Raw genomic sequence first — 26,712 nt, forward strand, 5'->3', positions numbered from 1 at the left:
TTTCTTTTTCGTTTGTTTTTTAATCTACTTTTGTTTTGTTTTTATTACAATTTTTATTTGCAGTCGCTTCCGCAGACGCCTAAATCGCCCGGTAGCATGGGAATCGAAGGCAGCACGAGTAGCAGCAGCTCCGAAACGGTGGATGACAGCGGTTCTGAGCCGGACAACTCACTCGTGTTCCAGGTATTTTTAAAGGAAAACAAGAACATTTTTTAAGAGGCAGAATAATTGACTCCAAAGTTTAAAACAAAAAAACATAAACGATGTGCTAAAAGAGACTGAGAATGGAGACGAGCAACGAACAGCGGCGACCAGTTGTCCTAATACTTCATTCTTTTTTCATCTTGTGTGTTTGTTGTTTCCGCCCTGGGTAACAGGACAATAATTTAGTGTCTGGTCCGCTGGATGCGCTGCTGCAACATTTGGTGCCGACAGCCGAATACTACCCCGACAGGACGTACATCTTCGCCTTCTTACTCTCGTCCAGGCTATACATCAAACCGCACGCCCTGTTGGCTCAAGTTGTCCGACTGTGCATGCTCCAGCAAAACCTGGCCGACCAGAAACTCACGAAAGTACGTTAAATCCTTGGCCCACCGAAAGTTTAAAGGCTACTCTTTACGCTTGCCACAACAAAATAAATCGAATTTATTATTTTGCGAAAGAGATAGAGATAGAGAAAAGCCTTTTAAAAAAATATATATATATCCTAAATTCGCTTACGGGATTACATTTTTCCTTTTGCTGACGTCCTTTTCTTTTTGTTTAACGAACCAGGATAAGTTGGGAAGGTTTTGTCCGCACATGGTTCAACTCTTATCCGAGTGGATGGAAACATTTCCGTACGATTTTCGCGATGAGCGCGTCATGCAGCACGTCCGCCAGCTGACCCAGCGCTGCGTGGCCCTCGATCCATCGTTGAGACGGGACGTCTCGCAAATGTTGCATAACCTTCTGCACCGGCTGACGGCCCTTGAAAAATACGAAGAGTTTCTGGAGAAGATCAACACGGAGGCATCAGCTGCTCTCATAGATACCGTCAATGTGGTTAGTTATCCACTCAACGTAACAGCGCCTTAATTAATTTACCCATCCGCAACGCCATGACAATTAATTTTTGTTTGTTTTTCCTTTCAAACATCAGTGCGACGTGACAGAAGTTTGTTCCAGTCCGCTGATTTTGTCACAGCAGCTGACACACATTGAACTAGAACGGTTGTCGTTCATTGGACCCGAAGAGTTCGTCCAGGCTTTTGCTAAAGAGAATCCCAACGTTGAAACGTCTTTCAAAGACATGAAAAAGACTCGCAATCTCGAATCGTACATCCAGTGGTTCAACAGACTCAGCTATTTTGTTGCCACCCAAGTGTGCTCGGTAAGGCCGTTTGCGCCCAGACTATATCGAATTTCTCACTTTCAATTACGTGGCTGTTCGGCGCTTCTTAATGTCCGTCTATCCGATTTCGTTTTAACGTGTATAGAATGTCAAGAAGAAGCAACGCGTCAAAGTCATTGAATATTGGATCGAAGTGGCTCGGGAATGTTTCAATATCGGCAATTTCAATTCACTGATGGCCATTATAGCCGGACTCAATATGTCGCCCGTTTCTCGACTCAAGAAAACGGTAAGATTTCATTGAAGTAAAAAGGGGACACCGTTTTGAAATTGAGATGGAATCTTCTTTTGGTTTGTTTTTAGTGGCACAAAGTGCAGTCGGCCAAGTTTTCAATTCTGGAGCATCAAATGGACCCATCTTCGAATTTCAGTAGCTACAGATCGACCCTGAAGGCAGCAATGTGGAGGTCTGCCGGTGCTAAAGACGAGCGTCAGCGTATTGTCGTCCCATTCTTTTCGCTCCTGGTCAAAGATCTCTATTTCCTCAATGAAGGATGCGCAAATCGGTATTGTGCCTTGTGTGAATTCTGTGGTAGTAACGATTTGTTAATCGTTATTATTTTCTTTCATTTCAGGTTACCCAATGGTCATATAAATTTCGAGAAATTCTGGCAGCTAGCTAAACAAGTGACGGAATTCATGACGTGGAAACAGGTGACTTGTCCTTTTGAAAAACACCCCAAAGTCATTCACTATCTTCAAACGGGAACTATCCTCAGCGAAAACGGTTGGTCATACCTAAACATTTAAAAATCCCTCCTAAAGCAAATCTTAATTAATGTTGTGTGTGTAACAGGTATTGCTTTATCATCGTTTGATTGCGAACCACCGGAAAATTCTCACGAAAAAGAAAGATTCAAAGCTTTAAAGTGAGTTACAAGTCTAAGGACATGAAATATTAGTTAGTCTGAACAGTTCACTAAAAAAAATGCTTTCATATTTTCAGATTAGCCGCCATTCACGCATAATGTTGAATTAAGCGTCTGGTAGATGGCGTTGGCATTCCTGTTTTTCAAACCCCCACCCTCTCTGTTTGTATATTTTCCTCTCATGAGGAAACTTCTTTTGCAACCGAGACTTCCGCACTTCCATCTCGATTCGTTTTTTTTTTTTGTCTTATTATTATTATCATTTGTTTTTTTTGGTTTTTTTTTGTTAAAAGTTTGGTCCATTCTAGTCAAGATGTGTCTGCTGTGCTCGCTTCCTGAACTTTTCCGGACAAAATTAAATTCCGCCCTCATTTTTTTTTTTTTTCTTTTTCGTTTCATGTAAATAGTTTTGATTTCTTCCACCGTCTATACTATATATATACATAGCTCTATTATAATAAATATGATCACATCGAAATGTTTAGTACAGGGCCAGCAGTCCAACTCCCATCTCTTCTCTCCCTCGATTTTTGGAATCCTGAAACAATTTGAAGGTCTTCATCCCCTCTCTAGTCCTGTCTTCATTTCAACCATCCCCCTGAATCCATCATCATTGTAGTAATTATTCAACACATCCCACCTCATTGTAGACACACTGCAATCAGACAAAACATCATCGAGTTGTTACATCCATAATGACCTTTCTTTTCCTTTGTTTCCATCCGTATTTTCTTCTCACCCTTATTTTTGTTGCTGTCGACATTTTGTGAAAATATTGGTGTTCCGGATATTTGTTCGTTTTGCGATCCATTTGGATCAATTGACATGTTGATGTTGTCGTTTTCTCCGTAAGAGGCGTTACGTACGAAAAAAAACAAAAAACAAAATGGAGTCGGGCAGGGAACATTCAAAAACACACATGGTTGCATTCACATCTCAGATTTGTACATTCCTCCATTTTCTCTTAATTTTTCATTTCTACAATTTTCACATTACATTCTACCATTTTTCTTTTCTTTTTTTTTTCTCCTCTTTTTTGTTGAAGAAAAACAAATCTGTCAACGTTTTTTTGTTTTTCACTTTTTGGTTCTTTTTCTATCTCATTTGCATGTTTTGCAACGAGCGCGTGTATTTGCTCTTCAAGGGAGGGTTTCGGTCTTTTTTAAAAATATGTGCATGCAATTTCTCACGTCGTGTGTGTGTCATTATTCGAAACACACTCTCTCACCAACCCACACTATGAAAAGTTAAATAAGAAGAAACGTATAAACACACACACACTTAAAATTATACATACATTATACTTGTGTACCTTTCCCTCCGTTTTTTTTTCTTTTATCTGGTTTATAATATTAAATCAACGATGAATTACAAAAGATGATCCCCATTTGCCGCGAAATTTTCGTCTTTTGTTTCATTTGCACGTGTGCTTTTTTTCAAAGGGGGGGGTGAGCAATGACGATTTAATACGAACGGTTTTATTGGACGAGACAAAACCAAAACATGCTAATGAAGGCCGGGGTTGGGAGAGCAAAAATCAAAATGGGACAACAAAAAGTGACGAGGAAGGTCATTTGAGTTGCTCCAGTCGAGGCACGAGCTCGTCCACAATTTTCATTTATTGTTCGTGTCTCACAAAACTGCTTGCTATTCGTTATTATTTTTGCCCAAAAATAAAAACACAATGGAACTTTTCTCGACTTGTCACGGTGCTACTAACTGCCAGTGTTTTCCTGCTGACCGATGGCAACGTGTTGGACCCCTGAAGAACGACGAGATTTATTGCAGCAGCGGCCGAAAGAGCTTCACCACAACGAAACCAGGTAGAAATCAACAAGTCCATGTGTGGCCACGGCCTTTGAACTCGTTGGTTATTTTCTCCTTTCCGTTAATGTATTCTCTATGATGATGCGTTCACACGTGGCTCTTGTGTTGCAATGGCACGAGTATTTTTCACTGCTGACTTCAGTACCCGTAAATTAGCAAGCATGACTCAGTTATGTTGATAGCCATGTCTTCCCTTTTTGTCGAAGCTGCCGGTTATTTTGAATGTGTGAGCATCCTGGAGTGAGTCGAATACAAAACACTGTAGCCATAACCTAAAAAAAAAAAATGAGAGAAGCTCTTAACGGTCTCATGCAGGTTCCACGTTTCTCTTTCACACATCGTGCGCGCCCACGTTGCTCGTGGTGGTAGACGTTTGTTATTTATAGAGTCCTCGGCCTCTTGTATTTATTATTTTCTTTTGCTCAAGTCGTCAGTCGTGATGACGCCAAGCAGTTCAATTAATCTCGGCAATTCTTCTTTCTTTCTTTTTCCGAGGTATTCGTCTATGTATTTATTCATGTGTCGTAACCACGTGTGGGAAGTCATCATCATCGTCTGGCAAAAAAGGGGGGGAGGAGCCATAAATATGTGGTGTGTGTGCATTTTGTCTGATCTACCGGTGACAACATTTTGACGAGCCAGGGAAAAAATGATTCTCTTTGTGAATATGTGCGCTCTTGTTGACACATGAGACGCAAGAAATTGGTATGGAAAAACTGTTTGCATAATACTATTATAATAACAGTTTGAATGTGCGTGATTTCTCAAGTATGCCAAGTTTTCTCTTTAATTCCTCTCTGTCTAGTTTTAATTCTTTCAAGTCGTTTTTTTTCTTTCTTCTAACTATTTTCCGGCCTTCTCGCTCACTGCAGCAGTCACACATTAAAAAAACACAAAGAAAACAAAAAGACACGTACAAAAGCAGAGCGGCACCAATCGGCGCCCTCGTCGCCCTCTTTTTTTCTTTCCTCGATTATTCGTTATAGAATAATAAAATTCTTTATATCTGCTTACCTTGTGCTTTATATTGAACTTGTTGTGTCGAGAAGCTCGGCTGAGACAATGAGAAATCACGGAAGCATATCAGTTATTTCTTTTATCTTTTTTTTTTTTTTTAGAGAGTTTTGTGATGTTGTGTCCTAGACACCTTTCCGATACGGTGTAGGAGCTGAGCGAGATCTTAGAACTAGGGAGAGAGCGCATAGAATCTAAATAGAATGTAACTGACTCGACTTTTACACGCCAAAAAAAAAACACATTGGATGTTAGAATTTAACAAGAAAAAAGGTGGATGAATAACAAAAGTTTTCATTGGAGCGCGGAGGACTCTCACACACTGGGGGTAGGTGTAGGTAAATTATGTCTGGTCATTGCCGGACTTGCTTCTTTTTTCTTTTTTCATGTAACAGGAACGCTCGGCTTTTTTTTTTTTTTTCACCCGAATTTTCTGGATTTTAAATTTGTGTTATTTTTTGAAAATTGAATTGAAAATTGAAGGACCGAAAATGTTTCACGCAGTGTCAGGTGTGTTGTGACCATGAAGTTTCCTATCACTACACACGCACTAGCACATTGTTGATAAAAAAGATGGGGCGGATGTTATTCAGGTCTTTTATTTTTCTTTTCTTCCAAAGCTAAAAACCTTTTGATGTGTGTGAAACACAGTAAAGTATAGATAAGAGTAGCGAACGAAATGCGGATGCAAATCTTGCGGGACATTTACCCGATCTTGTCCGCCGTTGACCGGTGATTGCTCAAACGTTTTGCTTTTCTTTGCTCGTTTCCTTTTGTTTTGTTTTTTTTTTTTGTTACAGTTTGTTAAAAAGCGGTTTCGCTGACGCGCATAGCTGACGATCTATATCATCACATTATGCATAAAAGGATCTCTCGCTCTCATTCCGCCACAAACCTATGTATAGGCGATAGCAGTGACTAGAAATCTTTTCTGGACTTTTTTTTTAAATCTATTCTTCTTTTTATGTTTTCTTTGAAAGGAGAGGTATGTAGTAGCTTTTTTTTTTTTTTGGTTCACTTGTTTCTAAAAGGAAATTCAATCAAGTGGGACGCCCTATTCTGTTCATCTTTGTTCTTTGTCACCGTCGTGTTGCCATCTATCCATCGTTTTTTTTTTTCCTTTTTGTTTTATTTCAAAAACATTTTTTTTGTTAGACTATAGGCATCTTTTCTTTTCTTCTTTTTTTTTCCATGTCGCCCGAGTGTTTGTTTCGCATTCTTTTTTTTTTTTTTTGTGAAACTTGGTGTGAACGCACTCGTCGACTCTGGAATTCAAATCACGAAGCGGGAGCCTGTCGACCACCTGTGTGCAAATTCCCTGTCAGGTGTTAACAACGGCCGTGCGACCAATGATGTTGGGGAAGTTCAAAATGCTATTGAGTCGAACGGACACACTTGTTGAGCAAACATACTAAGCATTTGATAAAGAGAAGCGCCATCTTTTGGTGTCAATAGGGTCTGTTTTTTCATCCCCCAAGACTTTTGATCAAACGATTTTTTGTTTACTCTCAAATGGCATTTTTGAAACAGAAGATCTTAATTGATTGACGACACACAACTCTTTTTTTTTTTCATGGTTTAATTTTTAAAAATAGTTAACTCAAAAATTTTAATTTCGGAAAATCCCTTCATTGAAATATCGAAAACTGTTGAGCCATCAGCAGTTACGATTGATTTGTAAACTTTACCGGGAATTGGACAACCGGAAATATTATTATTTTTTTTTACAAAATTTCTTTGTGAGGGTTAACAGTAACAATAACATTTCCAGCAAACCACGATTTCCTTTGTTTGTCACTTTGTGTAAGAATTGCGCATTTAAAAAAAATCATTGCGATGTCACTGTTGTGCTTCCAAACTGCTACCAATTGAAATCTTCCAACTTACAATTATTCTACATAATGAAAAGCTTCAATTTTCTTGAGTGATTGAGGTTACTAGCGCTAGAGAAATGCTGGCTTATTTCTTCTCCTTGTCTATAGTTCCGTTTCTTTCAAATGACTGAACTGACTGAACAATGAAACGCGGCGATGGTCGTGAAGGGAATAAAATAAGAAGAAGAGAGTTTTCCTTTTATTTATTTTTTTCATTTGAAAGACACAGAGAGAGAAAATCCCGGATATCTCATCTAGTGTTATAGAATATTAGCCAACTGTGTTAAGCGACGATACAGTAGCAGCCGAATAATTATAACAAGGGAATCGAGGACGTGACGGCCGGTTTGTTTTTTTTTCTTCTTCTTTTGCTGATGAGTTGCCTCATTTTCTAGTCGATTTGCCATTGAACTCATCTCGAATTTCTCTCTTTGCGACGCTCTCTACTATACACATTTTCACTCGGCGCGCTTTTTAAAACATGACTCTTTTTATTTTTAGTTTCTGTATTTATTTAACAGAAAATTTTAAAAGAACTAGGGGAGAAAAAAAAAATGTGTCTACACGTTAAAATTGTGTTAGTTCTTTGATTAACAATTGGCTGTGTATATACATATTGTCTTTTATCGTTGAATGGATGATCCAGTTCCGGCAGGCTGACTCCGTGTGTTGTTCGCCAACCATTTAGTTCGCTCTCTCATCACGTCGTCGTTTCGTGTTGTTTCCCTTCGTTTCTTTTCTCCCCTCCCTCCCCACTTCATTTTTCTATGCATCAGCATCGACACAACAAATAAAAGAAGAGGGGGAGAGAGGAATGAGAACATGATGTAGAGTTAGGAACAATTAGTCACTCTGCGTTCCAGCTCGTCCGCCCGACGGCCATTTTGAGAGTCTTAACTTTTCTTCAGCCTTTTGTCTCATTCCCCTGCCTTTACTTCTACTATAGATATTACCTCTATTCAAATGATTTTCGACAAACGACCGAGACACTACAATCTCCTCCTCCGGAAAAAAGAGAAGGGAACGAACGAACCCCCCCCCCCCCTTCAAAAAGAGAGAAGTTTAGATAGAAACAGGTGAATGTGTTACATGCTTGGCTGGTGCCGAAGAATTGACGAGCCCTATCTCTCTTTTTCGTTTTTTTAGATATTACTTTGTTGTCGTTTGGGGTCTCTGTCTCGCGCGGAAAATAAAAAATGGAAAGAGATGCTCGATTTTGTGGGATTTTTTTTTCGTGTCCGATACGCTCTCGCGCCCTTTTTTTTTTAAAGTAGAATATCACATTATCACGATACTCATTGGCGGCGATTGCGTAACATTCAACACCGGTGCGGTTGGTCAAATGTGCGCGTTTTTCTTTTTTAAAGTGATACTCTTGAATTTGATGAGGGATTGTTATCGCAGATTAAGAGGCACAACAGTGGGCTTTCCGCAGGATCCGATCGCAGTGTCGGATGTTAAAAATCACGACCGTTCCAGATGGAGCCACTAGATATCGGCATTGGTTCCGTTAACTGTTTGGTGTTTCCATTTTTTTTTTTTCTTCTTTTTTGGGGGTTCCCATGGAAGATATACATCAATTTTTTCTACACGACAGATATTTAGTTAGGCTATTTGCATATATATATTAATTAAATGTCCGGTGTTGTTTTTTTAATTATAACAAATGAGGTTTTAAGTGATCTTGGATTATTTACTCTGGGGGACTTCTTTTTTGTTGTTGGGAGTCCATCAACAATTATCGGGTTATCCAAGTGCGTGACGAACGCGTCACCCATCCGTTATTTGTTGGTCCTCGTTATGATTGGGCGCCGACTTTCGTCGTGAGTGACGACGAGAACAATAAACACCAAAACATGGGAATGCCGACAAAAAGGAGAGTCCATTCTGTATCACGGCCTGCCTATACACAAGTTCCGCTCTGTTCTTTCCGTTTTGTTTATCTTGGGTCAAAAACCGTTCGGCCTTTTTGCTGAGCGTTTGGTCAAAAGCAAAAATTCGTAAGCCTTTTTTTTTTATTTTTTTTTTTTCCCGCCGCAATTTCTATTGTACAATTAGGCAAAAACAGTAAACAGCTGTTCACCACGTATTTACTGTATCCGTTAAGTGAGTTAATGGGAACAAACTGTTTGGGCCGATCAGTTTTTCGAAGTGTACTCGGAAGTGACCGATGAGAAGCTCTTCTGCCTGTCGCCATTGTCTCTCGAATGCTTTTGAATCGCGGATCAATCAGGACTGAAAATTTTCTTTTCTTCTATCGTGATACATTCGATAGGCTCACAATAATAGCTCTTTTACGCAGTTGTTTTAAAGATCGGATCTCTTCGTGACGAGCCGTAAAAATACGTTGAAGCGTTGCAAAGTTGGTCGATTTTTCCGAGTAATCGTGTGAAACTATACAACTAAGAGACGATATCCATCAAAGGCTAAAATGTATTTAATGACTACCAACCGAGCTGCAGCGATTTCAAACGACAAAGCACCATAGTTTTTTTTTTTTTTTGAAAGAAAGGGGGAATTTGAAAGAAACAACAATGAAATCGACGAACTAGTACGTAATAGAACCTATACTGAAAGATGTAGGGAGGATACGCGCCGTGTAACTCGGAGAGAACGAGCAATTCGTGCGTTGAAATCGCCCCGCAACGATGCAAAACATTTCCTTTATTTCTGCGTTTCCTTCTGTTTTTCTTTTTCAAAATTTGTTCATCTTACAAATCGGTTGAGATGACATTTTTTTTTTTTTAAATAATCGATTATTAGTCAGGGAGCCTATTGCAGCAATCAACGCGTCTCTTGTGTAGTTTTGAAATGCTGGTAGCAAAGCTTTTGCTCCTACCTTGAAAATGGAAAAATCTGAATTAAACGTTTTCTTTATTTGATTTTTTTCTTATCTCGCGACCGGTGTGTTGTTATAGCCGAGTGCGTGAATTGGTCACGTGATAGTGACGTGGCGAAAATGTATTGAAAACTCTCATACGGTGTATGTACAACATCAATAAAAGGGACAATTTGTTGTGGAACCGGTTTTCCGGTTGAAAGTTTTTTTTTTTTAATTCACTTCATCTTTCAATACGTTACGTCCATTTAATGAATCAATAAAAGTCGTGAATTGGGGAAAAGTATGTAATTAAGGTTGATCGATATTCGACTCTTTATTCGATTGAATAACAAACAAGTGGGGAAGATGATGCGTGAATGAACGACGGCAGATGGCGAGGGACAGAGGTGCGCGTTGGACGCGTCCGTGCGTGATGCGTGTGCGCCCACACGCTCTTGGACGTATATCTTTCCATCTCTGAGCATCACTCGAATCCTTCCCAAGTCATGAGCTAGCACTTCACACCTGAGCTGGATCTCCCTCCCACAAAAAAAAAGAAGGGAGAGAGAAAAGAGTTTCTTTTTTTTTTTCTCGTTCGTCGTTTATTGTTATTCTAGACGATAACGCGCGCGTTGCATAAATAAATAAATCTTTCTTTTTTTTTTTTTTTTTGGAGAATGAATTTTGTTTGTTATTGTTGTTGCTGGGCTGACTGGCCACTGGTCGTGTGCTAGTGCGTGTTTGGATGAGACGGACCGGAAGGCGTGTTACTTTTTTTTCTGTCTCTCTCTCTCCTTTTTCTTGCGTGAAAATGAAAGAAAAAAGAAAAATAGATACTAGATTTATGGATTTTTTTTTTAGTTTGGTGGGACAGCAGTTTTATTGTTGCTTTACCGACGATGATGGGAGCGAATAATGCAAAAGGATTTGGCCATTTTCTTTTAATTATTCATAAAAGATTAGAAATTGTTGGGTGTGCCCTCTTGATTAATCAGTCGCAGAGAGATTTTGAGAAAGAAATTTGAACTCTTTGGTGCCGAGCTTCTCCCTCTCACTTATCTGTTGTCACCGTGAAAAGGGACGCGACGCCATCGTGTGACTCACAAGGTGTCCAGACAAACGTCCCCGTAGATGCCCAAATTTTCCTCTTTTCAACAGTCAGAATAGTGTTTGATCCTCTTTTCTCTTTAGTAGGGCTTAATTATCGATTTACAAAATCCCAATCATAATTGAAAAAAATAAAACACAGGTCGCTGGTATAAAAGTTTTTTTTTTGAATAATCACGCTGGCGGTCTATAAATTCGATCGGCGTTTTTATAATCTCATCCCGTCAAACATATTTCTTTCAATGTAGGGATCTCTTTTTTTTTTTTTCAATCACGCCGCATTGTCGGCGTTTGTTTCTTTTCAAAAACGAATTTTCTCCCTTTTTTCTTTCAAGTTTTCGGGATTTTTTCCTTATGATTTTTTCCAATTTTGACAAGATCGAAACAGTCGATTACGACACACATATACGTCTACGCTGGCTCATGTATTTTTATTTTTTTCTCGGGTACACAACAATAGTTTGTTCGCGGGCCATCGTGCGTGGTCATCCGATCACGTCTCTCTCTCTCATCCTTATTTTTCCATTTGTATTTTTTATTTATTTTTTTTTTTCTTGTTGTTGTTGTGCGTCTGTATTTATGCATACGAGCAAGATGATGCGGATGCGAGTTTTTCCCAAGATTCAGAGGATCTAATAGAAAAAAGAAAGAAAAGAGAGATACGATTAGACATTGGTGAGGGCAACAGCTGGAACGTCGTGATGCCTTTTGCTCCACACACTCACGGCGCTCTTGCGGGAAACGAAGAAATAAGAACTCGTGTGTGTGTGTGTGTGTGTGTGTGTGATGTTATTTCAAACAAGGGTTATATACGAAAGATGACTATAGCCATAAGGAAGAGTCACGTTAAGTGACGGAGCAGATTCTTCGTTCCTTTTTATTTATCCCCCCCCCCTTCCATTTTGCCTATTTCTCTCCATACGTCGAGTTGTACGCGGGATGATGATGATGATAGGCGCTCACACACGTTCAAACACACGCACGAAAATGGAGGAAAGAAAAAAGAAAGAAAGAGAGTCTGTGGGGGCTAGTAGATGAAGCGAAAGGGCTCTCACATGATGCGTTCGTGACGATGATGGACTTGTGCAGGATGTGCAGTCGCAGCAAAAATACGGGACAGCAGCATCGCACCTTGATGACAAGTCTCCTCCCCCCCTATGTTTTCCAGTCGAAAGGCAGGCAGGTTAACTAAACAACAACAGAAATTGAAACGTATTTTTAGGAGACGAGAGAGGAACACGCTGCCGTTGCTCTAATGGTATTTTAATATCGATGATTGGATTTAATTAGATGCGTGACTCTGTGAGCTCTCTCGTCTTCCACCGAGACGGAATAATAACTAACACATACACACACACACACAAACACTAGACGGTATAGACACAAGTATGAAAATATGTAGCTTTCATGATGACTATAGAGTTGAAGCTGTATGTGGTTCTTCGGTTAGTGCTCCGATTGGACTTTAATCGTTTCGGCAGGGCACGGCGACAAAGACGATGCGTGTCTTCTTCTTTTTCGTGTGTATGTGTGTGTGTGTCTGTTACTAAAATGGTAGCTCACAGGTAAATCACATGGCCGCCGGTGGTTAAAGAAACTGAGGTGAGGAGGGGGACAGACAACAAAAAAAATTCAAAGAACAAAAAAGAAAAGAAATGAGAGGCTGTATAAACTCTAGATGTTTGTGCGCTTCTATGTGGGTCGCGGTTCGAGTCCGTGCGGGGTCACAATTATTTTGCATCGTCGCGTAAGTAGCAGCATCAATGCGGGAGTGGCAAAAAAATTTATTTTCACAAAAAAAATGTTTTAACTTTTTTTTTTTCCGTGTTGATAAACAAATTTTATGGGTTATACCGCTTTTTTGCAGTCCGGAGAAACTGACGGATAACAAATGGAATTCTAAGCTGTCGAGAGAAATTTTTACGACTCTGTTTTTCTATGTCGTGCGTTTAGAGACAGTAGACACATTGTAAAACCATACGTGCACATCCCCGTGTACGGCTTGTATATCACCGGCCTATGCGTATCTAGAAACGCTTGGGTTGAGGCCTCTCCAGTCTCTTGTTATATACCCTATTGGCCCTTCTCCCCTTGTTTTCAGTCTGTCCTTTTTCTTTTTATAATAGGCCTATACGACCCATGTCGTATACTATGGAGCGGCTCTAAGGATTTGGAGAAGGGCTCGTATTATTTTTATACACACACACACATACACACATACAGTACTGTATAATAACGTATGCACTGATTTATTGGCGGGCATACAATTGCATGTTGGAAGAGGAAAGGAAACGAACATCTTGAGGGGCCAATTGCAGCCATACCATTGCCGCCCATTTTTATTCCTTTTTTTTCTAACCTCTGTGTGCTGGATGGGCGAGAGTTTCTCATCTTTGGTATAAATTTCCGTCTGCCGTGTGTGATGACATGATATTCTATTTTTGTTTTCGTGCATCAAATTGAGTTGGCCCATCACGGTCAATTGGCTGATGGCTGCAGGGTCGCAGCGGTCGGATGGAGCCTCACCTTGCGCTTTCGGCCGGCTCCAACGTCCCATGCCCATTAGAAGTCGGTTGATGATTACACACTAGACTGGGCATGTATCTAGCGTTATTGTAGTACCATCCATGCGTGCTTACACACACACACACACAAACAACAAGTCTAATATATACACACATGGCGGGCGGCGACGACGAATGGCGCCACGTACAAAAAAAAAAGAAGAAAGATCCCCTACCCACCCACCCACCCCTCTTACCATCCTTTCACTCACGAGGCAAGACCCCGTGATATTTTCGGTTGTTTCTTTAGGGCGGCCTATGATTCTTCTTTTTTTTTTTTTCGTCTAGTCTCTTTTTGATTGTTACACACACACACACACAAGGGTTGGATTGAACAAGAGTTTCAAAACATATATCCGTTGTTAGATAGCAAGTCAGTTGCCTCGATTGTTGTTTTTTTTTTCTTTTCTTTTTTTTTTTCCAGGGCACACGAAACACGCACCAACTTCTTTTCTTCTTCTCTTATTTTCATAGTTTGGTATGGGTGATTGTACCTGTACATCAGCGTAGTGGTACATGTGTGTACATCGACACGAGCATTATTATACAGCGACGTTCCTTTTTTTAAATTTATATATATACATCGTATAACCGGGAGCAACAAGAGTTTGGAGCGGGAAACGCGAAAAGAAGTGACCGACCACTAGCGTCTACGTGAATAACGTGCGTCTGAACGAACTCTCGACTCGTACACACTATACTCTACGTACGTGTGTTCCACTTCTATTTTTAGAATATTACCTTTCCTCTTTTAAATATTTTTTTAAATTTATTTTGCTTTGATTTTTTTGATCCTTTTTTATTTTTATTGTCGTTGTTATGGAGGACGTCAATTAACTGCTGTGCGGTATAACTCGTTACGTACACGTCTGTGGCGTCCGTGCATGTTCTGCATATGCAAAAGTTTTAATCAGCTCAAAAAGTGGATCTTTTTTTTCTCTCTCTTCTTTTTACCCAACGTGAATTACAATGACGAGCATTTGAACAGTCACGTACAGTCGAAAACAAACGATGAGAGTAGCGTGTAGATGCAAAGAATTTGCTCTTATCGAGTCGACAGTAGTCTGATGAAACTGTTACGACAGGGCGACCCGTTTGGCAATCAGACGGGCCATTAACGGATCTGTTAAAAAGAAGCAAAAATTGCCAAGAAGACAAGGCGTGATATATTTCTTATTTTGTGTGCGTCATGTTTGGCAACGATGCACACTAAGCAACAACAAAAATGGGACGTAACGCGGTGATATAATACCGGGAATAACTCGCATCGGCCGTTTCCGAGAGGGGGGTTAAAAATGGTGGGGTAGAGGAGAGAGAGAGAGACATTCTTTGTTGTTTTTGTTTGAAACATTTAGGTTACGACATCATTAACGACTTGTTTATGATTTGTTGGGACCCGCTTTGGATCCCTTCTCTGCAGAGTGTGTATTTGCTGTTTGCGACGATGATGGACTTATTCTTCACCTCACACGGGTTGCACAAGTCGAGGGGAATCACCTCCCCCTTTGTGGCTCCATCAGAGCTCCGCCCTTCCACCTCCTCCATCGTGGTCCTCTTGTTGGACCATGGAAGGAGGCGGCCAAGTCTCTTGACTCTTTTTCTTTCTCTTCCAGTAAAAAAAAGAGAGAAAAAAGGATTTTTTATTCTATGCGCCCGGCCCCCCCGGTCTCGTCGTGTGTCGACCGGTGTATGCCGTTCATTCGCCAAGTGTCTGTCTTCGGGGTCGAACGTGTGTCTTGAAAAACAATTTTTTTTTGTCCGTGTCTTTTTTTTTTTATATAGACGATCTCTACGTCCACCTATGACGCAATTCAGTTTGTCATTAGTGTTAATCAGTTGACAATCAAACATTTCTTGATTGATGATCTCCAATTGAATTCTCTCTTTTCTGATTTGGATTTTCTGTTTTTTTGAAATTCAAGTGACTTTGTAAGTTTCGGCGCTTTATTATCTGAACTCTGCTGACAAAAAGGCTGATTGTTTTGTTGTTTTTGTTTGTTTTTTTCGAAATCAGAATCGATTAGAGAGAAGAAGAAAAAGAAAAAGAAAGAAAAATTTGTGCGGCGTTGAAATCTCTACCTCGTCTGTCGTCGGATGTGTTTTTACCGAGGAGCTACTGTTACCTGCTACTAGACGAATCCAGCTGAATCGACACCCACACTGGCAGGAGAAGAAGGAAAAAAACCCAAAACACCTTCATCATTAGCGAGGGAAAGGAAGCTCCTTCTCTTGAAAAAAAACAACAAAACGGCGGGAAGACAAAACAGGTTAGAAAACACCAAACTTTGAACGTATGCTATTAACAGTGTATTATTTACTATTCCACACGTATGTTGTTTTCTTTGAATCAATCTCATCCATCATTTCTTTCGCGTGTGTGTGTGTGTGTGTGAAATAAGGATCGCTCTCTCTCTCTCTTTCGTTTTCCTGAAGAGAAAGAGAGGAGGGTCACCTCTCGGCCGCTTACAAAGTGCCTCTTTTTTTCAATCCGTCATGATAATTGACGTCGAACGTGTTGCGCACCGGTATCCATCCGACAACCCGGAATGCTAATCAGGGCACGCGCCCAACAACAACTACTACCACCTTTTTTTCTTTTCTTTTTTGAATGATGGATCTCTCCATCATCACGAAAGAAAACAAATTTACCTAGACCTAAACCTTTTTTTTTTTATTATTATTATTTATTTTTCTTTCTTTTTTCGGGACATTTAGTTGTTTTTTTATGAAAATTATTTTGTTGCTCGCCGTTTTTTTTTTTTTTTGCCGTGTTGGGAAGTTAAGTTTTTTTTTTTTCGTACGTTCCCCGGTGCGCCATGTTTACGCGTGCGTGTGTTAACACTAACGCAATCTTTCCGTCACGAGAGATTACATTAAACTTCTTTTTTTTTTTCCTTTTTCCCCTGTTGGGCGATAGTTTCTGGACTGTAAAAAAAAAAAAAAAAATCCACACATGAAGATGGAGAAGAAAGAGACAAGGCCAAAAACAGGGTTCGGCCGAGTGTGTGTTTGTCTGTTGTGTGTGCATCTGCGTGCGTGTGTTGTTCTTTCGGCGCTATTGGAGACTTGCAAGCACACACACACACACATGTATGCGTTAGTATATATATATATACATACACACATCCGCTTGGGCCACAAGGTCCTTTTTTTTCTCTCTCTCTCTTTCTGTGTTCTTTTTCTTTTTATGACGTTGATTTCGTGAGTCGGGAGTTTGACGTGCGCGTTTGCGTGTCTTAGACACGATCACCCTAGTCACGCTAGTGGGCGTCCACTCTGACGGCAGCAGGGGTGGCTATGCAGAGCCCAGTAGATCCTACAGCAAGTTGTTTTTTGTTTTTTCGTTATTTTTTAATAAACATATTTTTCCGGGGATTTTTTTCGTTTTACGTGCCCAATCGTTTCTGTTGGGTTTTTTTCTTCTTTCGCTTATGGATCTCGGTTACTTGCAGTGGATTGCGTTCGCTGTGTGAGCCCGATGGAAAACGACGTGCTGACTGGTCGTGATTTGTCCGTTTCGAAAAAGAGCGGGACGCTTTGCAATTTTGTTGTTGTTGTTGTTGTTGTTGTGCATAAGATAGAAATAACAAAAAGGGGGAAATCTTTTTGTGGCAGGATGAAAGTGGAAAAATTCATTTGTTTTAGTTGTAAGCAAAATGAGAGTTTACAGTAACAGGTCCGTTGATTATTTCATTCGATCAGCATTTTCACTTTTAGAAAGAAACAAAAAATGAGAAAGAGAGAGAGAGAGAGCTCATTTTGGGTTTTCCCCTGGTTAGATAAATTTTTTGATTTTTTAAGAGGGTGGGCTGACTTTCATGGAGAACTGGTAATTCTGTGGGTGATACGAATTAAGTTCTCGTTGCCTATTGCCCGGAAGTTGAGATTTTCGACCGATGGTTTCATCCTTTTGTCGGCTGATTGGGGAGGGGGGGAAATGATGAACTCGTTTTTCCGCACTCTTGAGAAATTTGTGAAATTCGTTTTCGATAATGGCCGTCTGAGACGGAAACGGACGGGTCGGCGAATGTAAAAGAAGCGAAATCCTTTCTTCCACTCCCTCTAAAACAGTAAGCAAAGAGACATTTGCAGCTGCCAAAACGAACTTGATTTCATCATCCTAGTAGACATGAGCGAAAAGCATTTTTTGTTTTTTTTGTTTTTTTTGTTTTGAAGTATTCCAAAATGTGGGAGGCCGTTCAACTTCGCTGATTGGCCATTGAAATCGACATTGATATCGCCGACTCTTGTCAAAAGAAAAGCCGACGTACTCGACCACTTGTTCAATGTGACGCAACATCAGGTGGAGGCAATCGATCCATCCATTTTTAGTTTACGTTAGTTGGGGGTCTCCCAAATAAAATTTAAAAAAAGAAGAAAAATCATTCGGGTTGATTCCTTTTGTTTTGTCTATGTGTGTCTCAGCTTGTAGGTGGGTGTTCTATTGCTAGTTAACAGAAATCATGGAAATAGGAAGAGAAAAAAAGAAGAGGTTCAACTAAGAGTTTAAAAAAAAAAACTGGACTTTTTTTTTTTGTGGTTTATGACTCGTTTTTTTTTCGCATAAGGGGGGCGATGTTGCACGTAGAGTGTTGAGGAGAGGGGGGGAACCACAGACGAAAAGAAAAGAAGAAAAAAGAACCATCTCCATCAGAAAGAATTGCTGTGTGCGTGACGTCTTAAATCTCCATATAACGTCATCTTCCTTTATTTTCTTTTACCTGACTGGTCTGAGCTATATAGCCATTCCTTCTTGTTGCTTTTTGCCTCTTTATTCTATACCCGTTTCCCAATGATGGGTCGAGCAAAGTTCTTCGACTTGTTCATGTCCCCCCCTCTTTCTTCTATATTCTTTTCTTCTTACCTATATTTAGATGGGTGGGGATGGTAAAAGAGATGCGTGTTGTGTGGACTGGTTTACCGATCTACGCGTACACCTTATACTGTACGTGTGCGTGTGTGTGTGTATATATAGTATCGTACCTGGTGTGAGGTGTAAAAATTGCGCAAAAGAAAAGGTGGGGAAGGTGGAAAAGGTTAAATAAGCCTCAGGTAAAGAAAAAGGTAAAAGAAAAATAGAAAAATGTTCATGGGATGAGAAGAAGATGCGGGGGGGGGGGTTCACTTGTGTGTGTGTGTGTGTGTGTGTGTGTTTGCGGGCGTGTTGTATGTGTGTTGGAGATGAGGAGAGCGGGGGTCGTATATCTATCACGTTCGGAAACTTTCTTTTTACCTTCATCTTCTTCTTTGAAACTGAAGTGATCTGTTCGTTTCATGGGGGAAAAAAATTAAATTTTGCGAGATTTAATAGCAAATTGATTTTGAATTTCCCGCTCATTTGTGAAATCGATTCAAATCGTGCAGAATTTTAAATTATTTATTATTTAAACATGAGAATTTTGTGTATCGAAGTTTGCCCGTCAACGTTGGACTTTGATTTATGCCGTTGCATAATCGAGCGGGTCATTGCCTTTATTGTTACATAATTTAATAAATGAGGTAGGGGAGAACCAGTCTTTTTTTAAAAAAAAAAGAGTACGACAATACGGTCTGTTAGACACTGGTGTGGGATATCTAATAGCCAAAAAAAAAGTTCCTTTCCTAACGGAGGTGGAGTTCAAACGGGGGTGGTAAAAAGGAGGAGACGAGACAGGTAAAAAAAAAAAATCGTTCTCTAACTGGTAAGAATAAGAAAGAGGGGGGCCACTTGTTGCAGGACCTTTCAAGATTTTAGCTGGCCTACAGAGAAATATGTGAATTTTTTTTTTACACACAACACATGGAAGATTCTTCCAGCCCATAAAATAAGAGTTTTTTTTTTTTTTTTTACACAGGGAGAGAGAGAGGGGGGGTTATTTTGAGGTAGGAGGAGTAAAATGGGAAGAATCTCACCGCTTTTTTTTTTCCTTTAAAGAGGGGGTTGGAAATGAGAATTTGGCTCGCGACTTTCATGCGAGTTGATGTAATTCCCAACCAAAAAAAAAATCCACCTTGTTCCTTTGTGGTTAAGGGACGGGGGTTGCCGTGTAACTCAGCATAGAGTGGGCGGATAACGAATCTAAAGATAACCTGTAACGTGTGTGCGATTTATGAGGTTTGTGTGTATATCCTGCCATGTTCCCATTTCATGTTTTTATAATTTTCCCCCTTTTTTTCTCTCTCTCTCTCTCTCTCTCTTACGTATTTTCGTTTTGCGTGGACGCAATGGATGTAGGCCGATCCTTTGCCCCCTTGACCGATTTATACATGTATGCAACCCCCCTTCAGCTTTGATAATGAGAGATGTAAGCTTGTGCTGCTCCTGCTGCTCTCCAGGGTTGTCTGCGGGGTGGAAAAAGAAATGAGCTCATTATTTGGAATGGAGGAATGTGTTGTTCTCAATGCTTCACCTTTTTACGAGACACACACGTACGCGCTGGTTAGGCCTCTGCAATCGAAATTCTGCGGAAGTTTTTCCAGATAAACGGGGACGAGGTCAAAGACTGGGGTCACAGCAAGGCCAATCGGCTTTGATTCTTATTTTGCACGACAAATACTATCACTTTTCTTTGTTGTGCTTGTTAAGCGGCACGTCCACAGGTGTGCAGTCTTCTAAATCGATAACAAACGGTGGAAAGAGAGGCGATTGCTGTCGGACAAGGAAATTTGCCTATGATCTACTTTGTTTACCTAGATCGGATTCTATTTTCTCCAGATGATTTCTAGAGGCACGATTCTCTTTTGAAACCAACAGCCTTTCATTCTCCTCAGTTTCCTTTCTCTTCATGTTTTTGAATATTTTTTTATTATTATTTATTTATTTATTTATTTATTTTTTCGTTTTCGTGGCGGTAATTTCAAACCGCGCGCCAAAGAGGCTCATCTTACCACAAACGTTGGAGATTATTACGCATCAAAGCCAATAGGATCTCGATTTTTTTTTTTTTTTTAATTTTCAAATCTTTTCAGTTTCATATGATATCTTATGAAAAATGGAAACGATATTTTTTGTTTGTTTTTTTTTCTTCTATTTCCCATTTGCACAACCAATTTTGACACTTAAATGTATGCACAAAACAAACTAGCATAATGGTATGCGTGATGTCAGGCCCGTGTCTAGTCGCTTACTTTTTAAGGTTGCCAAATAAAAAAATAAAAATAGTGGAAACGTAGGAAACGCCCAAAACAGTTTTGGAAGGTGAAAGACGGTTCGGACACTATGTGTTCGCCTGCTGTTGATTCTGCGAATTTGAAAAAATACAAAAATAAAATAAAATACTATGGACAGTCGTGTGTGTATAAAGAACAAGGTCACTGGCTAAACGTGATGTTACGACCACGTTTGAAATTCACCGTGAAGAAACCCAAATCTTGACAATGGAAAGAAGGGGCAAGAAAAGCGGACGGGTCGCCCATCTGTGTCTGTCTAAAGGCGGGGAAACTAAATAAAACAACCCCTGATCCTTTCAACAACAACAGCACACACACACACACAAAAAGAGAGCGAAAGAAAATAAAAACAAAAAGAGAGAGAGAAAAAAAAAAATTCTAATTTTATTTTTGTGTGTGTGTGTGTGTTGAATTATGCGTGAACGACATGTGACGGACGGTGCCCGGGTTGAAGGAGAAAGCAGGGCGCGCTCTGATTACATATAACTCCGATTCTCTTTCCCCCCTTCACTTTATTATTTCAAGATATTTCTTTTTTTTCACGGTCTGTAAGGTTTTCTCTTTCGTCCGTTTTTTCTTCTTATTTTACAAAGCCTAGAAGAAAAAAGCGAGTAAAGGCCATCGTATTTTTTTCATTTTCTCCCTTCATCTCCTTCGTTTTCTTTCAAATAAAGCCGTGATCGTGTCTGACGTGTGCAGTCGACTACGTTTTCATCGTTTTCTTGGTTGGGATGGAAAGAGTATCGCGTTTCTGCGCCGCTTGTTGTGTTACCTGTGCAGAGCGACATACGTGTGTGTCTGTCTCTGCTTACGCTGTGTAGAGAGGCGAGCGAAAGAAAAACTACGTTTAGGGCGTGTGCTGATGTTGACACAAACCCTGGCGGGGCGGTCACATGCGGCCCATGAATACAGGCGAGATGGAATAAATAATAGACAGAACTTTGTCACCAAAATAGAGACTTTTGTTGTTGTTGTTGTTGTTGTAGTTGTTTGGAATCTTAATGAAAAACGAGAATCTCGCAACGATGGGCTTCTCGCATTTCCACTGGGTTTCAAACAACAAAAAATGTCAACCGTCTTTCTTTTCTTTTTTTTTTTTAATTTAAATCAAAACTTCAAATTGAAAAATGCTCCCGCCCAAAAGCCTTAAACACGATTTAATTACCGGTTTAATGCTTTTTATACGCACACACGTAACATTGACTACAAAAAAGAAAGAAAAGATGAACATTAGCTTCTGGATTTCCGCTTTGTTATCTGTTCTTTCCTCTTTTATGCATCGCATCTATTGTTACGCATTTTGGTTCCCATCGCATCCCAGGAGCTAAACACCGTCCAACACAATAAGAGGCCAGACAAGGCATTACATGGAAGAAGAATCAATAGAATAATAAAGACGGGGGAAGCCAGTGGCAAAAACTATGACCGGCGTTGTCTGATATTTATGCACACACACACACAACTTGCTGGCAGTCTGGAACATGACTCGGCTTTAACGTCTCGTCCCGTGTAACTTACGTCAGCCGTATCATTAGGGCGGCCTTTCAAATAGCGACTATTTGGTATAGGTGAATCATATTTTCCAAGTGGATCGAAAACTCCTTGTCGTTTATAACTCGTTGATTTATTAGCTAGCGACACAGTGAATAAAAAGCGCGCATTACAATTGAAAATAGAGCAATGAGCTCGTTGCAGCGTGTCGTGAAAAAAACAAAAAAACAAATGGCCCTTCACTGCCGTCCTTTTGTCGTGTCACCAGCCAGGGTCCGCTTACGTGAAGGTTTTTATATGTGCACACCGTAGGCAAGTGTCGGTGAATTGTTACGTGTCTCACAATGCAGGTGTTATTTCTCGAAAATGACATTCTTGCTCGGCCACTGGTGCGTGATCTGTTTTTTGTTCCGAGAGAAACAGTTCACGGAGAATGTGGTGGTTCTCTTATTATTCTCCATTTCCAAAGGCCTTAATCGTCATTTAAGAAAAGAGAAAAAATAAAAAGGATCTTGCAAACTACCTTGACGAATTAGAAGGGGTGGGGGATGCTATTAATCTGTTTAGTTATTTTATTCGGGGAGCTGCGCAAGAGCGCGTGAAAACGATATGGAGGGGAGCGTGAGAGAGAAAGAACGAGAGGTGGGAGTCGAACTTGCCTATGTCTCTCTCTGTCTCTCTCTTTCTCTTTTTGATTGTTACTATTTTTTTGTTGTTGTTGTTATTGTTGTTAATGTTACACAGCAGTCTCTCTCTCGCTTCCTCCGGTTCGAAAAGATGTAACATTATTCCTCCTTCTTTTGACTACTCTTTTTATTTTCTATTTGTGAGAGGATTCCGTTGATGCAACGGCGTTTGTCAGAATGCAAAGTCATCCGCTTTGTGTTGTGTCTCGATGCTCTAACCTCCACCACCCGCTCAATTGTGATTCAATCTGGTAGAACGAAGGATGGCGAAGAAAGAAAGAAAAAACTAGAGAAAATAATGATGATGATGATGACGGACGACTTGGTGTCTAGGTGTTTATTGTAGGTAGCTCGTTTTCTCTTACATTTGACTACCAAGATACGAGTCCTTATTGTATTCCCTCCCATATGGACAGGGGAAATGTACGGTGTATGTATATTATCCCGCTGCCTAGGGGTGTGTAGCTATTCAGTCCATTTTCACGGGCCGCCGCTTGTCATTTTTATGGATATAAGCAGAGCTGTACAGTTAGCTATCCTAACTAATATCCTCAGTTCCGTTTGCGCGCCCAACAGCCACTCGCGCGCGTCTGCCAACTTCTCTTTTGACGCGACAATGCGTCAGCACAGATTGCCGGAATGTTCAAGCATAAAATTGAATACAAAAAAAAAAAAACAGGGAAGAAGATTCTCGAATATCTCGTTGGCATAGATTTTTTTGATGATAATTGTACGATAAATGAGACACAAGTGGAACGAATTTACACACGTATTTTATAGCTAGAGCTATTCAATGTGTCACTGGTGGTCCCAATACTTGGGGGAAGGGGGAAAGGCATTCTTAAATTCTATATTTCAATTGGTTTTTCATTTCAATTTTTCTTACATCACCTTCAAATATTTGCGATAGAAAGTCGTGGAATCGATCCCGTCCAATCTTTAAAATTCTTCTAAAATATATTGTACGTTTATGCAGATTGGCGCTGTCTGACGATACGAGATCCGCTGTGCGAAAAGATATGGCCGCCACAGAAACCCGATCGAGCGACGGCGTTGTCTACGTCAAACGAGATTTGTACCCTATGAGCTCGTCTGCGATGGACGACGACGAAGAGATCGCCGACAGACGACACGAGCGCCGACGTCATCGCGACGATGAAGATGACGTCGATGACCGGCCGCCCGTCCTTAAATTAGCCCGTTACAACATTTCACCCGCCGTTCCGTCTCTCTTGTCGCTTCATCACCATCACAATGGCTACGCGAGTAACGCGTACGGCGATCAGCTGACATCACCCATTCCGCGGAGGAAACAGGCCAGACCGAGACGGAGATCTGGCGATTCTTCTTCTTCCCCACCGTCCTCTTCCTCGTTGATGGCGATGGAACATCACCGTCATTTCCAGTCCATGTTCCGGTCGACTCCGTCGCCCGTCCAAGACATGCCCGAAGATCTTTCCGTCAAAGAAATCTTCGCCGCCATTGGTTAGTTGATTCGTAACTACGTGTGTTGTATAAAAGGGCTCAAATAAAATGAATTATTTTTATTATTATTATTTTTTAATGCAATCAAATCAGGTGGTGGAGAGGCAAGAAAGTGAAGATAACCAATCGGGAAGGAACAGTAACGATCAAGACAGTCATCGCAGTGATACGCCGTTGCCAGTGCCTTCACTGAAAGCCGAGAGCATCAACAGCGATAGTGCAAAAAGCGTGAGTTTTTTTTTAAATAGTTGCATACTAGTTTGATTGCATTGCTAAATGTTATTTACGTGCTCGATGAATAGGAATTTAGCTTAGCGGAAAGAAACAGTCTATTCTCGCCAGGTCCTTCTGGTGCTCTTGAAACAATGGCGACCCCTCCGATGCACTCCAGTTCGATTCTTTCAATGACACCCATTCACCAATGTAAGTCTATTGTTTCTGGAACGTAGAAGAGCTGACTGTTAAGCCGTAATTATTTCGCACGCAGCTGATCGACGCAAAGGCCAGCACAGCGCACCCCGCGGTGGTCCACCTCGCGCCTGGACAAACGGCGATCTGACGGAAGCGTTGAATCACGTCTGGAATCGCAAAATGACAACGTCGCAAGCATCTCGAGTCTTTGGCATCCCTTACAACAGCCTGTTGATGTACGTCCGAGGCAAGTACGGCAAGTCGCTCAAACTGGACACGCTGCGCAAAGAGACGTTGGAAGGTGAAGCCATGGCTCTAGCGGCGTCCACCAGGGGTTCGTACAAACTGGCGGCGGCTGCTGCTGCTGCGGCCGCTGCAGCCACTGAATCTCCGATGAAAATGAACAGCAATAACAAGACGAAGCAATCCAAAGAAGGCGGTGGAAACAAGAGCGCTCCATGTACACCGAGTGCCACTGTCAGCACCAAAAGCCCCGGCAATAATAATAACAACAATAATAACAATAACAACAACAACATGAATAGCCACAATCACAAGAACCTCAATAATAACGACGTCAAAAGCAAGAGTGGGCAGACCATGAGTGGACCTTCCAATCTGGCAGCTGTTTATCCACCGCCGCAACATCGTCTAAATGAAATGGAAGCCCTCGGTATGGCCGGATTGGCCCACGCGGCTGGATTGAGTGGTTTCGGTGGCGTCAACCCTTATCTGAGTTACTTCTGCGACTTCTCCTTTCCCATGCCGATGGGTCTTGGTGCGGGTCTTCTGCAGGCGACTGCCGGATCAGCGACCGGAGCGGGCAAACATCACCGGGCGGCCATCGATCATCAGGGACTGTTGCACAAAAAGTTGCCGAAGCCATCGAGCAAACATCATCGAACCAAACTGGGTAAATCGGCCATGTCCGGCATGGATGGTGATGTCAAAACGGACAAGGATGCGGATGATGAGGGATCCAACCAACCACATCGATTGACTTTGCCGATGATACGAACGCCATTGGATCGGCATCAAACTGGCCAAGTTTGATGTCAATTTCGCCCGCTCTTGATTCAATTTATTTCGATGCTATCCTCTTTGTTTCGATGCGCCAATTCCACGAAATTGTAGACGATTCCTGATGATCGTGACTTTAAATTCTCCGTGTACGTACGTACGAATTCAAATTTGATCATTTTTCAACTTGATGAAATTCACGAGATCTCATCCCTCTCTCTCCCTCCTCTTTGTTAAGTGTAAATTAGCGCCCTGTTGCCTCTTGATTTCTTGACATTGATACTCAAGGATAGAACTATTTGGATGCGAAGTTTTTGCATACATTTCAGATGTAATACTCGCAGCGCGCGTGCGAAAATTGGAATAATTATCACCCAAGACAAAGAAAAAAGAAAAAAAAACCCGAAAAAAAAATTTATTTCACAAAAAAAAGGAATAAGAAAACAAAAAACTGAAAGAAACGGAATCCATCCGTTGTAAAATTTCTTCTCTCAAATTCGTTCATTATAAGACTCACTTCGTTGCACCATGTGATAAAAAATTATTAAGGATAATGAACTTGATTTTCTTTGCGAAAAGTTAATGGTGAAGGGAATGTTGTGGCAGAGTCTTGAAAGCCTTAGCCTTTCGTTACGGTTCTAATGTTCCTCACGCCGAGTGTATTCACCGTTCCAATCAACGGTTTCCAATGTGTCCGTGAAATTGTCGTGACAAGCAGTTCCTCTCATTGAAATGTTGGAAAAACGTTGTGGTGGACATACATACGTACGTACCATGTAAAATCCTGAACTAAATAGCCTGGCCTTGATTTGTTGCCGTGTAAGTATTATTGTCGTTGTTGTCTCAACTTACTGTTTGTCACTCAGATTTATTCAGCTGAAATGCTGAATGAGAACGCCACACCCCTCCTCCCACCGATGCACACGTCTTGTAATTTATTGTGCACCTCTTTGATTCACGAAAAAGAACCAATACAAACACTGGGGTTTTGTCACTAA

The 26,712-nt window shown here is 40.8% G+C and overlaps 2 protein-coding genes and 1 long non-coding RNA gene across 9 annotated transcripts in view; 2 read left to right on the forward strand and 1 right to left on the reverse strand.

Annotated features, from left to right (window-relative positions):
- The window catches only part of LOC116929400 (ras-GEF domain-containing family member 1B), a 50,707-nt gene extending 47,055 nt beyond the window's left edge, over positions 1 to 3,652 (forward strand). For 6 of the 7 annotated variants that reach the window (XM_032936613.2, XM_032936614.2, XM_045178500.1 and 3 more), the window contains 9 exons: positions 64 to 183; positions 378 to 575; positions 778 to 1,065; positions 1,145 to 1,375; positions 1,482 to 1,625; positions 1,700 to 1,902; positions 1,972 to 2,123; positions 2,193 to 2,265; positions 2,343 to 3,652. In XM_032936613.2, coding sequence (XP_032792504.2) covers positions 64 to 183; positions 378 to 575; positions 778 to 1,065; positions 1,145 to 1,375; positions 1,482 to 1,625; positions 1,700 to 1,902; positions 1,972 to 2,123; positions 2,193 to 2,265; positions 2,343 to 2,364 — 1,431 coding nt within the window. In that variant the 3' untranslated portion in view covers positions 2,365 to 3,652. The remainder of the gene's footprint in view (positions 1 to 63; positions 184 to 377; positions 576 to 777; positions 1,066 to 1,144; positions 1,376 to 1,481; positions 1,626 to 1,699; positions 1,903 to 1,971; positions 2,124 to 2,192; positions 2,266 to 2,342) is intronic. The other variant, XM_045178501.1, reaches the window with a different exon arrangement.
- Positions 3,653 to 3,826: 174 nt separating this feature from the next.
- Positions 3,827 to 26,712, forward strand: LOC116929401 (homeobox protein 5). Its single transcript, XM_045178499.1, is given in 5 exon segments — positions 3,827 to 4,088; positions 23,775 to 24,261; positions 24,263 to 24,511; positions 24,586 to 24,706; positions 24,771 to 26,712. Coding segments are annotated over 5 exon segments (1,914 nt in total). The 5' UTR covers positions 3,827 to 4,008; the 3' UTR covers positions 25,748 to 26,712.
- On the reverse strand, positions 11,315 to 12,552 carry LOC123475597. The gene is made up of 2 exons (XR_006650940.1): positions 11,964 to 12,552; positions 11,315 to 11,540 (listed from the first exon to the last, which is right to left on the reverse strand). It is a non-coding gene; the product is annotated as an uncharacterized LOC123475597 (long non-coding RNA).

The sequence above is a fragment of the Daphnia magna genome, linkage group LG8 (assembly GCF_020631705.1).
Source record: "Daphnia magna isolate NIES linkage group LG8, ASM2063170v1.1, whole genome shotgun sequence".
Classification (NCBI taxonomy): Eukaryota; Metazoa; Arthropoda; class Branchiopoda; order Diplostraca; family Daphniidae; genus Daphnia; species Daphnia magna.